This window comes from Salarias fasciatus, chromosome 7 (assembly GCF_902148845.1).
Source record: "Salarias fasciatus chromosome 7, fSalaFa1.1, whole genome shotgun sequence".
NCBI lineage: Eukaryota > Metazoa > Chordata > Actinopteri > Blenniiformes > Blenniidae > Salarias > Salarias fasciatus.
The window spans coordinates 25,892,601-25,906,357 of NC_043751.1; the positions used below are offsets into that span (position 1 = coordinate 25,892,601).

Sequence of the window (13,757 nt, forward strand, 5' to 3'; positions counted from 1 at the left end):
ATCTCTGAGGGCTTCGGGGTTGGAGAAGCGGTCTGCTCTGGTCCCTGAGTCCTCCTTCGGCTTCACACACCTTCTTCCTTCTCTCTTTCTACCTTATACCACTGTCTCATCCGCCTGCTTTGGCCCAGTGTCTTTCTGTGTGTGTGTGTGTAAACTGTGCGTTGTCCCGGTAACAACCCCTGTACTATAAAAGCATGCACTAAATCTAAACGGGGATGTCAGAGGAGGGGGTGCCCGGAGTGACCGTCCCACCTATTTCTGTCGCAGCAGGGCGCACATGTGCAGTCAATAAAAAAGGCCTGGCTGTCATTTATAGCATCTTGGCTGTAATCCTCTAATTAACACACCTACTATTCTGAGCCTTGTTACCCTGCTGAGGACTACAGGAGGCGGAGAGGAGTTTAAAGAGAGTCCCAGTCTGCCGTTTGCTTGAAGTCCCACCATTAAAACATCAGCAAGCAGCTACTTTGTTTTGTTGCTCTTGGCGCGAGCCACTGCGGGCTCGCAGGTGTTAGGAAGTGTCTCAAAACTGTTTTATGGCTTCGAGCCACACAGATAGAACAACGGAGCCAAGGCGTGGGTTCGAACCGGGGTGCCGATCGCTGCGTTTGAAGTGCAGGGAACCCAGCTGACCACTGCGGAGTGCCACACCTGCTCCGAGCGGCTGTAAAACGCTCAAAAATGTGCGTTCGTGTCTCGTTGTGGTGAGATAGCCTTCCAAAAAAAAAAAAAACTCCCCAAAAAAACCAATGTCTGCATTTTTCACAAAGCTCATCATGAGGCGAGGTGACCCGCTTCCTCCCGCTCCCTGTCCCGCTGTTGAACGGGGGGGTGACGTAAGGCTGTTCTCACCCGTCTGTGATCATTCAGGGGTCGACAGTGATGAGATGAGGTCAGTCAGCATGCAGCTGGCCCCCTCGCTACACATCTTGTATAAGCTTATTTGCTTTTTCTTGAATCTTGGGCAGTGACTTTATCCACTGGAAGCGCGTCTGACCTGGTTTGAATTTAATCGGTGAACCGTGGGGTCTCATTCTGAGCCCAGACAGACAGCAGCCACACCGGGTAATCTGACTGTCCTGCTCAGGGAAGGCGCTACTTTACTATTAATTTAAAAACTCAAATTAGAATAGCCATAATAATGGCTAAACAGGACCTTAATTGCAGTTATTTGTGCCGATTTAACATTCTACCAAAGAATTTACACAAATGTAATAGATGTCCACATCGGCTGAAGCTGCACTCGTTCACATTCAGTCTCCTGCCGTACTTTTATCCTGCACTGCTTTATTTCCATAGGCGGACTTGTGGCCTACATGTTTGGCATTCCATAGTAAAGTACCAGGAGCCTGTGGCCTGTCAAACGGATGATGGCCGCCGACCGCAAACTCGTTTGGGCTTCTCATCACCTCCAGTCCTCCCTTCCTCTTTTGTCTGCTTTCATTTCATTTTCTCCCCCACTTCTGCTGCACACTCTCTGGCTTTGGTCCTCTGCTCCCCTCCTCTCCTTGCCGGCCTTTACATCCTCAGAGATGAGAACACGGTGTCCAAACACAGGCGCGTTGGACGCGAAGCAGCCCAGGAAACGTTCACATTCCCCTCACCTTCAGACACAACTCAGCTGTCAACACACTGGCACGGTCTTAATCCCCCCTGCACTAAGTGTAAGATGCTTAGTAGCTACAGTACATTTAAGGCAATCAACTAACTGTCGGCTTTTTCTTACTGAGGCTACATTCTAGCTTTCTGTAGTGCATAGAGAAAATCATATTGATTCATTCTTTTAAATGATTTAATGCGATAACGGTGTTTCTAATTATAACATTCAATCCGTCTCGTTTGTGAGCCGAGAGGACACAATGACACCATCTTTCGTCATGCACCTCAACACAAGCCTCTTTTTGTGAGTCAAGTATTGTCCTTTCTACTCTGTAATTAAGCGCACAAACACTAATTGGGCTCGCAGCGAAGCGTATGTCACCGCTCGCGGCCTGATTGCCGCGTCTTCGCCTCCATCCTGTGCTGATAGAGGCCAGCTTCGGAGCTAGGCCCCTGAGGTGGCCGCATATTTGCTGGGTGAGTAAGGAATGTGGTTACATGCCTTAGACATTAGCTATGACGGAACGCTGGCTCCACAAGAGAGGGAGGTAGCAGGAGGAGGAGGAGGAGGAGGAGGGAGGGAGGGAGCGAGGGAGGGAGGGTAGAGTCTGAGCTCACGGCAAGTGAGCTCATTCACCCCCAGAGCTCGAGGAGAGAGTGCAGCTCCGTCATCGTCTTTTCAGAGAGCGAGAGAGAGAGAGAGAGAGAGAGAGAGAGAGGAGGGCGGGAGGGAGAGGGAGGAGTGTAAGCCAGTGACTGAGCGAATGAGCGACGCTGAGAGTGGAGCAGCACAACAATAGTGGGCTGCTCTTCTGGCTGTGGACTCACAGAGACAGAGCGAGCGCTGAGAGACACACACTGACGCTCTGTAAACCAGCTGCAGGCAGATTACAGCTGGCGTTTACATACAGCCGTTAAAGACTACTCACTTTTGTTTTCCCTCTCGCTCGCCCTGCGGACACCATTCTTCTGCGGACACCACAGAATTACCAAATATTGACGCAGGAGCATTTTGCCGTTGCATGGGATTTTTGGCCATATGCTGACTTGAGGAACATGTCTCCGGACATTTTGGACTAGTTTTTGTTGTACTTGGTCCATTCTGTTTTTGGTGAATCGTCTGGACACAGGGACAATTAAACTTGACCAGAGTGGAGTTTTGTGGACTTTGTGGATTTTTCTTTTTTTTTAGACTCAAGGGCTCACCTCAGGCTCCCCTCAGTGGAGCGCACATCTGCTTGTCTCTTCTGACTTCTGATCTTTTTGACTGGAGTCGCTCCATCTCTGAAGGCAGGAGCGTCAGAACATTTCCAGCATCGTTGTCAGACAGAGTGCGTTCTGGGGGATGCCTCTGGATGTGGTGATCGCCCCAGCGGAGGACTGTTTTTGGCCGGACCTGCAGGACACAGACATGAGGCTGAAGATCAGGGTCCGCCGTATGAAGGAGGGGAGAGAGCTCCGAGGTGTGTATCCACCTGGACCAGAAGGGATGTTTGATTTGTGTGTGTGTGTGTGTGTGTGTGTGTGTGTGAGTTCTCGGTGTGCAAGTTAATGAAGCTAGAACATCTTCGAGCAACATGTTGGGGATGAAGGCCTGTTTGTTGCATGTATGCAACAGAACATGGAGAATGAGTTCTGATTTTCAGTCGTGTAAACACAAAAGGCTGGACTTGCAGCATGCAGAGTGTGTGCAAGAGGAAGATCCTCTCTATCTGTTAGCGTGCTGCACATGAATACAAAAAAGACAGTGGACTCTCAGGTATTGATGTATTCCAGGCCAGGCTTGCCGCAAATAAAAGATAGATGTGAAGTGAATTTTAAGGGTCTGTACTGGATCGATAGCGAGATCCACATCGTTGGAGAACAAGCCGAAACCGCTAATTGTCTCCCTACCTTTTTGTTTATGCAGTTGATTTGTTTAGAGGGACAGAATAGGAAGAAGGGGGATTAAGAGGATGACATCATGAAGACGAGGAGCGATGAAGAGGAAAGAGAGGAGAGAAAAAGGGCTCAGGGGGGGAAGAATGAGAGCCGTGACCCACGGTATGACATAGTGCTCATGCTCTCTCAGCCTGTGGTCATTCAGATGTAAAAACTATCACAAAGCCTCTTTCTCTTTCTCTTTCTTCTCCTCTGCTCTTGGCTTTTCTCTCTCACTCTTGCTTGCTTTTCTTTCTGCAGAATGGTGTCTTGTGGAGATTATGTTATCAATATGTGTGCAGTGTGCACTGCAGGTGTTTAACATAACACCTTTTCACAGAGCGGTGAGGCAATGCAGGGCAACGGGTCTCCGGCACAAAGTCTTTTTGTACAACACGGACTCATGCATGCTGCACAAAACAGTTATGGTCACTTTGCTGGTCTGCGGCGGAGTATGGATGCGAAAGTAATAAAAGTTTCAGTGTAATATGCAGATTTGGCGGGTTTAAAGCAGTGTGCACAGCAGCTCTCCACACCTGCCAGCCTTCACACTGCTCCTGCACATGTGCTCTTTATCTCCACACTCTCAGCACACTCTCTGGAGTTCGCTGCTGGAAGTGTAAAATTCATAGGCTGACAAAAAAAAGAGAGAAAAAAAAATCACACATTTGCCATCAGCAAATGAAAATAGATGTGTGTGTCACAGGTACTCCGCCACTTTAACACATCTCTGTGGAAATAGACTTGCGAATGCAGACTAAATTATAGACGGGAATTATTGTCCCGTATTGCAATATTATCACGGCACTGCTGAAACGGCAGTTGATCAAAGTGACATGTTCCTGCTATCTGCTCGCCGAGATAGAGGAACAATAAACAGTTTAACCGTCAGCGGAGATGGCGTGTTAATCATACAGTCTGTCATAAAGATGACGTCCTGCGTGAAAAGCACTGACCTCATCCAGTTAATCTACACATTTCTGACAGATGCGGCCCGCTCTTCCCGCTAAAACACACACATACACACACACACACACACACACTCGGGCTGCTTCTTCAGGCTCCAGCGCAGCCTTTGTGGGGCTGAGTGGGACATGTGTGCAATGATGTCATGTTGGGGTGGTTGGTGGTGGAAGGGGAGCCACATTGAGATGCTAATGTCCCTCATAGTGGAGGGGACAGCTGGAGGGGCACAGAGGATGGCGTCATGTCTCCCCTGATATGAACCACGGAGGGGTGTGGGGCAGTCATTCAGGCAGATCAATGCCCCCGGGCTCTGTGTGTGTGTGTGTGTGTGTGTGTGTGTGTGTGTGTGTGTGTGTGTGTGTGTGTGTGTGTGTGTGTGTGTGTGTGTGTGTGTGTGTGTGTGTGTGTGTGTGTGTGTGTGTGTGTGTGTGCATCCCCTCTCTCCATTAACAGACGAGTTAAAGAGGGCAACTGAAAGCTCCGCACACACAGAGGCGAGAGGAAGGGGGGGGGCAGCGTTCGTATTGACAAGGCAGTCAATTGTACCAACAGCAGTGATGTAACAGCGCAGCTTCCATTAACCATAACTGTGGGGCAGGTGGTGTCCAGCGTCTCCCATCCCTCCACCCCCAGCCCATCCTCACCAGCTCCACGCAGCTCACTTCCACATCTGTGGGATAGAAAACCTACTTCTCCAAACCGAGATGTGGATCTTGGGTCAGATGTAGGAAATGAGTGACGAGGCGGAGATGGAACAAAGAAGGCCTGCGTACTCGGCTCTGACGGGGCAAGAGGGGAAAATGAGCAGTTGCATAAACCATGAAGTGGGCAGAGAAAAACGGAAAAAGGAAGTCAGCGCTGGCCTCAGTTGCCGATGGCGACACAGTGCCCTCTTTCCCGGTTGTGCGTGTTTTCCTTCGTTCTTTTTTTAATAGTTTGTGTTACTCACATCCCGTCCAAGTACATTTTCATGACCTCATTTTAATGTGTGACTAAAAGGTAATTTTTTTACTTTGCAGAGAATCCAATAATTGTCCTGATTATATCTCGATTGTTTAGTTTTTAAAATGTTTGTGTCCCTAATGTATGTTGTTTACACTCAATCTGAACAGATCGAGTTTGTCATGGAGAACTGAAGACACCAGAAAGCATTCAAACAGAAACAGACTCAGAACAAGTAATTGATTCTTGAAATATCTGATCAACTTTTTTTTTTTTTTTTTTTTATGTTAAACTAATCTGTGCTGCTCCAGTTTCTGAACAAAAGCTGCAGTCATCTCAGCTTATCTTTAGAGTCATGTTAGTCTGCTGGTTATCTGCACTGGAGCTGACTTCATCGCTCCCATTTCACTTTCCTGATGTCATCTTCATGGACAGCTGCCCCGCTCTGTGTGTGTGTGTGTGTGTGTGTGTGTGTGTGTGTCATGGGGTATTTTCAATGACCTCAGCGTGAGTGTATGGCGTCCTCATGCGTGTGCGCCGTGTCCTCAGATCGGAATGGACGGATGTGGATTTTTTTTTTGTGCGGTCACGTCTCTTTTAGTGTGTGTCATCTCTTCTTGACAGCATTTGGCGGGACAACTGTTGTAAACATCTCTGCTCTTGCTTGTTGCCGTGGCAGCCTTAAGTGGAGCCCCGGTCAGGTGATGAGGTGACGGTAACGCTCCGTCTCCGCCGCCCTGACGGTCGTCCATTCGACCACGTGAAGCTTTGACCACAGGGTGTTTATAATTGATGCAATGTTGCTGTAATGTAATCGCTCTCTGGAAGAAGCGGGCAGACACACTCGGGCCTGCTCTCTGGTCTGGAGGCTCGGTGTCGCTCTGTACCCGTAACCCCGTCCTCGCTGCTCCTCGCTGTTTATTTAACTTCAGATGAGGTCAGACACCGGAGTCATGGCGGTATGGCTGTTTAATAGAGGCACACATGACATCAAAGAGGAGAATATTTTTAGTAGTGTTTTCATTCATGCACTCGGACACACTTTCTCCCCCTTGTGTTACACAAACACACCGTCTCCGCTGTGGAACGTCCTGTCTTCTGTCCTTCTAACAACTCTCTAACAATGTCCTCTCACAGAAAGGGAAATGGTTTCTGCATGATGTGAGGCTTTTCCTGTTGATTTAACTGTCTCCAGGAACTTCCTCACACAGATACAGTATATACTATACGTAGCACTCCTGTGAAAGTGTGTGTGTGTGTGTGTACTTTCTCCAAAGGCAGCAGCCTGGGAACAGAGGAGCCAGGAAGAAACCCTTCAAAGAATCCTTCCTCGCTCTGTTTTATCAATCAGTAATGCTGTAGCATTACCTATAGGATCACTTAAAGACGGCGTGGAAACTGTGCTGGGTCTTAAAGCCAAGTGTGAACTACAGATGTCTGCTTAATCCTCCGAGGAAGCCAAAAACGTTTAGCTCATGGAGCCTCTCCTTTGCATTAAGCTTTCCCTCCTGTATCCTGCAAGTTATCTGATCGCTCTCTCCGCATCCATCCCTCCGTCGCCCTCCACTCCACCCCCCATGTCGAACACTGATGTCATCGCTCCGCCGGTTGCCATTAATAGCTGGAAACAGACGGGCCTTCTTCGCTTTGCTCTTAAAGGGACAGCGCACCCAGAATAGCACTGGGTCATGAGGATGCACCCAGCCAGCTTGCATGTTGGGAAATTGCTCCAAATACCAAAACTGCTCACGTCTTGCGCAACTTTTTAAATTTGTGCATCTCTCGAATATATATCCTTCATCTGCACACTGTGTGTGTGTGTGTGTGTGTGTGTGTGTGTGTGTGTGTGTGTGTGTGTGTGTGTGTGTGTGTGTGTGCGTGTTGGCCAGTTGTTGCTACTTGAGTAGTGCTGCTGGGTGTGTGTTTCAGCAGAAAGCCTGCACTGTGGTGTGTGTGCTACTTTAGAACAGTGATGTCATGTCTCACTCACTCTCACTCCGTGTGTGAGTGCATGTGCGTGTGTGTGTGTGTGTGAGTGTATGTAGTTGTGCGCGCCAGATTGGGTCAGGCAGTACTGACCCTAGATTTGGTTCTAATCTCCTTTCTGGGGCTCAGTGTTTCCTTGAAGCACTGCCCTCCTTTACCCAGGCTCCTTCACCCACTCCTCGCCCCCCTCTCCTCCTCCACCCTGCAGTTATACAACTGCGGTCTTGCAGAGTAATGATGGGTGAGAGTATTTATGTTTGTGTGCTGAGCGAATGGGGAATTAAAGACGGCGAGAGTGAATACTGCACACATGTTGACAGCAAGGTTGTGTGAGAATATCTTTTATCTTCAAGCTTGTTAATATGTCAGTGTTTGTGCGAGTGTGTGTGTGCATTTGTCCGTGTGAGTGTGTGTGTGTGTGTGTGTGTGTGTGCAGTGTGCGGTTGTCGGGGGGGATGTTACTGGGGCCTCTGTCCTGGCCCTGCACCTGTGGCCTCTCTCATTCCCTCAGCCTGACGCAATGCTCTGCTACAGGACATGAGCTCATGCAGGAAACAGAGCCACACACACACACACACACACACACACACACACACACACACACACACACACACACACACACACACACACACACACACACGCACGCATACACATTTGCCAAATGGGGAGCCGCCTGCCTCTTAAAGGGCCAGACACACATTCCTGGCCGCCCAGCAGTTAACCTTACTCGCACACAGAAGAACAGAGAGCCTCTTTTTTTTTTTGCTTCTGTTGCACTAATGGGGCCCAGACGCTGTACCCCAGATTCACCTCTGACAGCCCATCAGCCGTCCGTCTCCCCTGCTAATGGTGCTGCAATGTTCACCGGCATGTTTGCAGTGTGTTGTTTGACTACTTTGTGGAAAAACCATTAGAGTAGCTAACCGGTTTTCTTTTTTTCTCTCCTCTTGCCCCGCAGGAGGATTTGCAGCTTTCTCCTCCTGTTTCCCCGGCCTGTGCGAGGGGAAGCCTGCTACTGCTCTTCCTATGAGCTTGTCCCAGCCCTGTTTGCCCGTGGCGAATGTAGGGCCCACTCGCATCCTGCCGCACCTCTACCTGGGATCACAGAAAGACGTCCTCAACAAGGTATAATTTCATTTTTTTCTTTTTATGACCCCCTCTATAAAAGGCTGCTGACTTGTTGGTGTTACCAAGCAACAAAACATAACAGTGGAGTCCTTTTATCTCCACCTCTGCAGGACCTGATGGCGCAGAATGGTATCACGTATGTGCTGAATGCCAGCAACACCTGCCCCAAGCCAGACTTCATCAGCGAGAGCCATTTCATGCGCATCCCAGTAAATGACAACTACTGCGAGAAGCTGCTCCCTTGGCTGGACAAAACCAACGAATTCATAGGTAAGTAATGGAAACGCGTCTTGAAAAAGGGCTTTGCATTAGCATTTACCCCACCACAAAACACTATTTAGTTCCAGTTCACAGGGATTCTCAGTGAAAACACATAAGTTTTGCATTTTTCTTTCATAAAAGTTTCTACATGCACACAACCACTTTTTCTGCCGTCTACATGGAGATGGAGTGTGACAGAAAAGTTGCATTTACACAATGACAGAGTCGGAGCATTGTTATAAACTTTCACCTTTGAAGTCATTTCCAAAAAAGTTAATTTTTTCAGTGTTTCTGAGCAGTGATATTGTGTCGACGGACACCAAACCACAACAAAACTTTTGTATTTTCACTTGAAAACATTGTGTAAACTGAGTCTTAATCAGGAAGTGAATTCATTTCAAGCTATGTGTCTCAAGAATGCCATGACATTTAATACATCACATCCGCACATTATTACAGTTAGAAAGCATTCACGTGCAGCTTTGGTAACACTAGCATTAGGTATAACAAGTATATTCAGGTGGATGCTTTTACTCTTCCGGGTAACGGCACTTTGTTTTCAATAGGCACTCATTGTCTTTGAAGAATTTCCTCCACAGAGCACATCTGTCAGGGATCTGCAGTGTTGTGTTTTTGTGTACGGTATATTCATACTTGTCCATTTCCCTCCTCCCAACAGACAAAGCTAAGGTGTCAAACTGCAGAGTCATTGTGCACTGCCTGGCTGGAATCTCGCGTTCAGCAACCATCGCCATTGCATACATCATGAAGACAATGGGCTTGTCATCAGATGATGCCTACAGGTACGTTTGCTCCTCCCGTCCACCACCAGCTGAGCTAAGGTGTCAGTCCCACTCATGAGAAATGAAACGTTCAGATGGCTGCCAGGTAACACAGTCTGTACGAAAGGCTTTGTTTTGCCCTGTCAGGACAACACTGGGACAGTTTTGTGTGTTGTCCATCAGTTGAGCGATTTGCTCTCTATTTGTAGGTCATTCAGAGGTATTCTTGTGGATTTGAATTCCATTTCTTTTGAATTGCTCACTAAAACCTGTTCTCCTTGTGGCAGGTTTGTTAAGGACAGAAGACCATCCATATCCCCCAACTTTAACTTCCTGGGTCAGCTGCTGGAGTTCGAGAAAGGCCTGCGGCTACTGCAGGCTTTGACTTCTAATGAAGAGCTGTCTGAAAACAACACCAAGCAAAGCTCGGAGCTCAACGGGGTCAACGCCGGTTTAGAGATGAACGGCCACCACAGCAACTATGACTCATCTGTGGCGGACGCGCACATCCCACCAGAACCCAAGCTGCCGTCGCCCACCTCCCTCCAGCAGGGCTTCAACGGCCTGCACCTCTCTGCAGAGAGGATCATGGACACGAACCGCCTCAAACGCTCCTTCTCCCTGGACATTAAGTCCGTCTACTCTCCCAACAGTCCCCACTGCCCCAGCATGGCACCCACGCACTCTGAAGACGTCCCCAAACTGTGCAAGCTTGATAGTCCGGGAACAGGCACCTCCAACGGGGTCTGCTCTCAGTCTCCCGTCCTAGACAGCCCCGGGTCCTCCGACTCGCCGTTCCCCTCACCGGGCAGCGGGGGCAGCATAGGGGGCCTGGGGCTCGGGGGAAGTGAAGGAGTCCATCGGTCTGGTTCTTCCTCATCCAGACCACGGAGAAAAACCAAGCACAGCTGCAACAGTTCCCCAGTCCACTCCCATACACACCAACCTCCTCAGTCCCTCAACTTGTCGATGGACCACAAGAGCCCCGGCATGGACGAAAACCTGAAGGGCTCCTTGCTCCTTTCGCTCCCCTCCCTACCCACTGTAGGGTCCGGCGCCATGTGGACCAAACACAGAGACACTGTCCAGGCCACCACTCCAGTCACTCCAGTCACCCCAACCACAGATGCTCCCTGGCACTTTGGGGTGGAGGAAGGTCGTGAGGGAGAGATGGAGCTGGGAGGAGGAGACGGAGGGAGAGAGGAGTCGTCGGTGAGGTTCGGGAGCAGCTCGGCTTACGTCGCATTCGGGTGCAGTGAGGGCGTGCGGTTACGAGAAAAATCCCAGAGAGAGAAGCCCTCTGCACCTCAGACACAGAGAGACCGTCGGGACTCGACGTCGCCCCCGACGGGGAGCTCGAACAACAGCGGGACGGCATCAGAAAAGCAGTTCAAGCGACGCAGCTGTCAGATGGAGTTCGAGGAGGGCATCTCCGAGACGAGGTCCCGAGAAGAACTGGGTAAGATCGGGAAGCAGTCGAGCTTCTCCGGGAGCATGGAGATCATCGAGGTGTCCTGACAAATAATGGACATGATCAACACTGTCCCATGGGGACAAAAATGGACCTGGTTAGAGGGAGTGCAAGAAGAGGACATATGAGGGGAAGCAGAAGAAGTTTGTCACGCTCTCCTCACAGACAGTGTTAAAGACTCCTGCTGAGAGAAGGACAAAGACGACCTGAGAGTTCACGTCAGGAGGCTAGCAAGCGAACTAGCATTCGCACCTGGACAGACAGACCCTCGGTTGTGGTGCTTTGAAGAAGACGTGTGGGGCAGGGGGAGGCAAAGAGGGGGGACTGTAGGTACCGAAACTCTTTATGTTAATGAGCTCTGTCACGGATAAAAAGAAAACAACCCAAGGCACATGTCATGTTGCATCCTTAATATATAGAAATCCCTCATTTCGACAGAGTTCAGATGAAAACCGCTTGCCTGTGGTCAAATGTAGTGTGCTTCAGTGGGTGTATAGCTTGTGATTTGAACCGAGCCCTGTGTTTTTCTCCCAAAGCTTCACCCTCAGTGTCAGAAAAGCCTGAGAACCTCGCACGGCTACACCTGCCCCCCACCCCCCAACTCCCACGATCCTGTTTCCCAGCAGCTCCGCCTGCTACAGACTCTGAACATCAACAGCAGTAATGGAGTCCTTTATCGGCACCGTCTCCTCGCATCACTACAGCACAACGCAGAGAGATCCCAAGGACTTCACGAATCGGCGGTACTGCATCCAAACAATGAAGGACCCTCATCTTTTTTTGTTGATGACTTTAAGTTGAAGACTCTCAGCGATGGGCAGTGTTCCCCCGTAAAGCACAGTGTGTCTTTCCTGACTTTGGCGCCCTTGTTTCCAGTGTTAATGGGACTGAGGTCTTGGGATGCTGACGAGGGTCTGCTCCATTCACCCCTCAGCTCCCCTCTGGACCTCCACGAAGCCCCCCCCCCCCCCCCCCACTGCTCCCAGTCACCTCCTAAGGTCACCACTGAGCATGCACCTGAAAGGCTGACTGCAGACAGACGAATACTATATATACAATATGAATATATATAGCAATTTTAATGGACTTCTGTTCAGTTATAGTTTTAATTTATTGTATTTGTTCATTCTGGTAATGAGAAATAATATAATGTTTTGTGGATTTATTTCTTTTTTTTTCCCCTTTTGTTGAATTATTATTATTATTATTTGCTGTATGGTATTTATGAACACACACTCATACAAATACACACATTCGACAAATTCAAGCAAGCAATATGTGCTGTTCCTTCTTGGGGGAGAGTGATGTATGACTTTGAAATGCACTTTTCTGCTTTCTGGTAACAAAGTACAAATATCATTCACACGACACTAAAAGGTTAGTCTTGCCTCAGTTTAGAGGATCATGGGAGATCTTTGGGACAGGATCTCGGTTTGGCTCGACCACAGTGTGAGTTCAAGGATTTACCACAACTGAGGGCTCAAGCGGCGACTGTTTAGTGTTTGACTGTGCGCAGAGGAAGCCGGAGTGGCCACACACTCTGATCACTCATATACAGTGAAGCATTTTCTGCCTGTTCCACGAGGGCTCCTGTAACAACAGCTATATGCAAACAGACACACTCTTTCGGTCAGCATCACAGCGCGTCCCACCAAAGCTGAAACCCATACACACACACACACACACACACACACACTCATACAGTATGCACTTACTTCCATCCACACAGGCCCGACACACACCCTTTTGTTCATTCTCAGGGGATCTTTCAGTGAGCCAAGCCCACCACAGGGTACACAGCTGCTGGTACATCAGCACAATGCATGTCCATAAAGCTTCTGCGCTTTCGTTTTTTTTTTCTTTTCTTTTCTTCTTATTTTCCAAAGCTTTGATTAAAAACAGCATAACAAAATGGAAAGAATTAAAAAAAAAAAAGAGGATTCACATAATGAGGTGAAAAAGAAATGAAAACTTTGCTCTCCTGGTGCGAGATGGTTATTTATTTATGATGTAAAATGTGTTCATCTTTTCCTTTGACCCCGGATTAGCTTTACTCTCTGCCGATCTCTGACATTGACCTTATGCTGCTGCAGCTCCAGTAAGTTCAGATAGACCCCCACATTGCCCCCGGAGGCTAAAGAGACCTCCTCCCTCCTCGATATCCCCCCATATATTTTTAAGAAATGTTGTTAGAATTATTTATAACATGTAACAGGAATGATGCAGGCTGTCCCATTTGCTAAAACTGTTGTCATTGAATTATTATTATTATTATTATTATTATTATTATTATTATTATTATGTGTAAATAGCAACGCATCTAAGAACACTGATGACTTTAGATGATGAGTTTTTAAAAGAAAATCCTGATACCTTAGGCTGCTTGATGCAAAAATACCTCAGGTTCTATTGAAAGGCTTTTCCTTCCCCTGTACATGTTTTGTGAAAATGAGACAAAAATACAGACATGACAAAATACAACCTCCTCTCTGCTTCTTCTTCTTCTCCTCCTTCCACAATTTCTTTTTTTTTCTACTTCTTCCCCACCCCCCACCCCCCCCGGTTGGACGATGATGTGGAGGGAATCCCACCCAACAGACCAAACACATTACGACATCCGGAGTCCTGCTGGAGTCTTCATATCGATTTTTGTGTTTAACAAACTCCACTCTAACCACACAACACTGCCTCATTGATTTTTT

At 48.4% G+C, this 13,757-nt stretch overlaps 1 protein-coding gene across 4 annotated transcripts in view; it reads left to right on the forward strand.

The window, feature by feature from the left end:
- Window positions 1-13,532, forward strand: part of dusp8a (dual specificity phosphatase 8a) — a 46,291-nt gene extending 32,759 nt beyond the window's left edge. For 2 of the 4 annotated variants that reach the window (XM_030095565.1, XM_030095566.1), the window contains exons 4-7: window positions 8,372-8,538; window positions 8,652-8,811; window positions 9,482-9,605; window positions 9,872-11,102. In XM_030095565.1, the coding sequence (XP_029951425.1) occupies window positions 8,372-8,538; window positions 8,652-8,811; window positions 9,482-9,605; window positions 9,872-11,102 (1,682 nt within the window). Of the gene's footprint in view, window positions 1-2,223; window positions 3,063-8,371; window positions 8,539-8,651; window positions 8,812-9,481; window positions 9,606-9,871 lie in introns of those variants that run through there. The other 2 variants (XM_030095568.1, XM_030095564.1) reach the window with 2 other exon arrangements.
- Window positions 13,533-13,757: the final 225 nt, after the last annotated feature.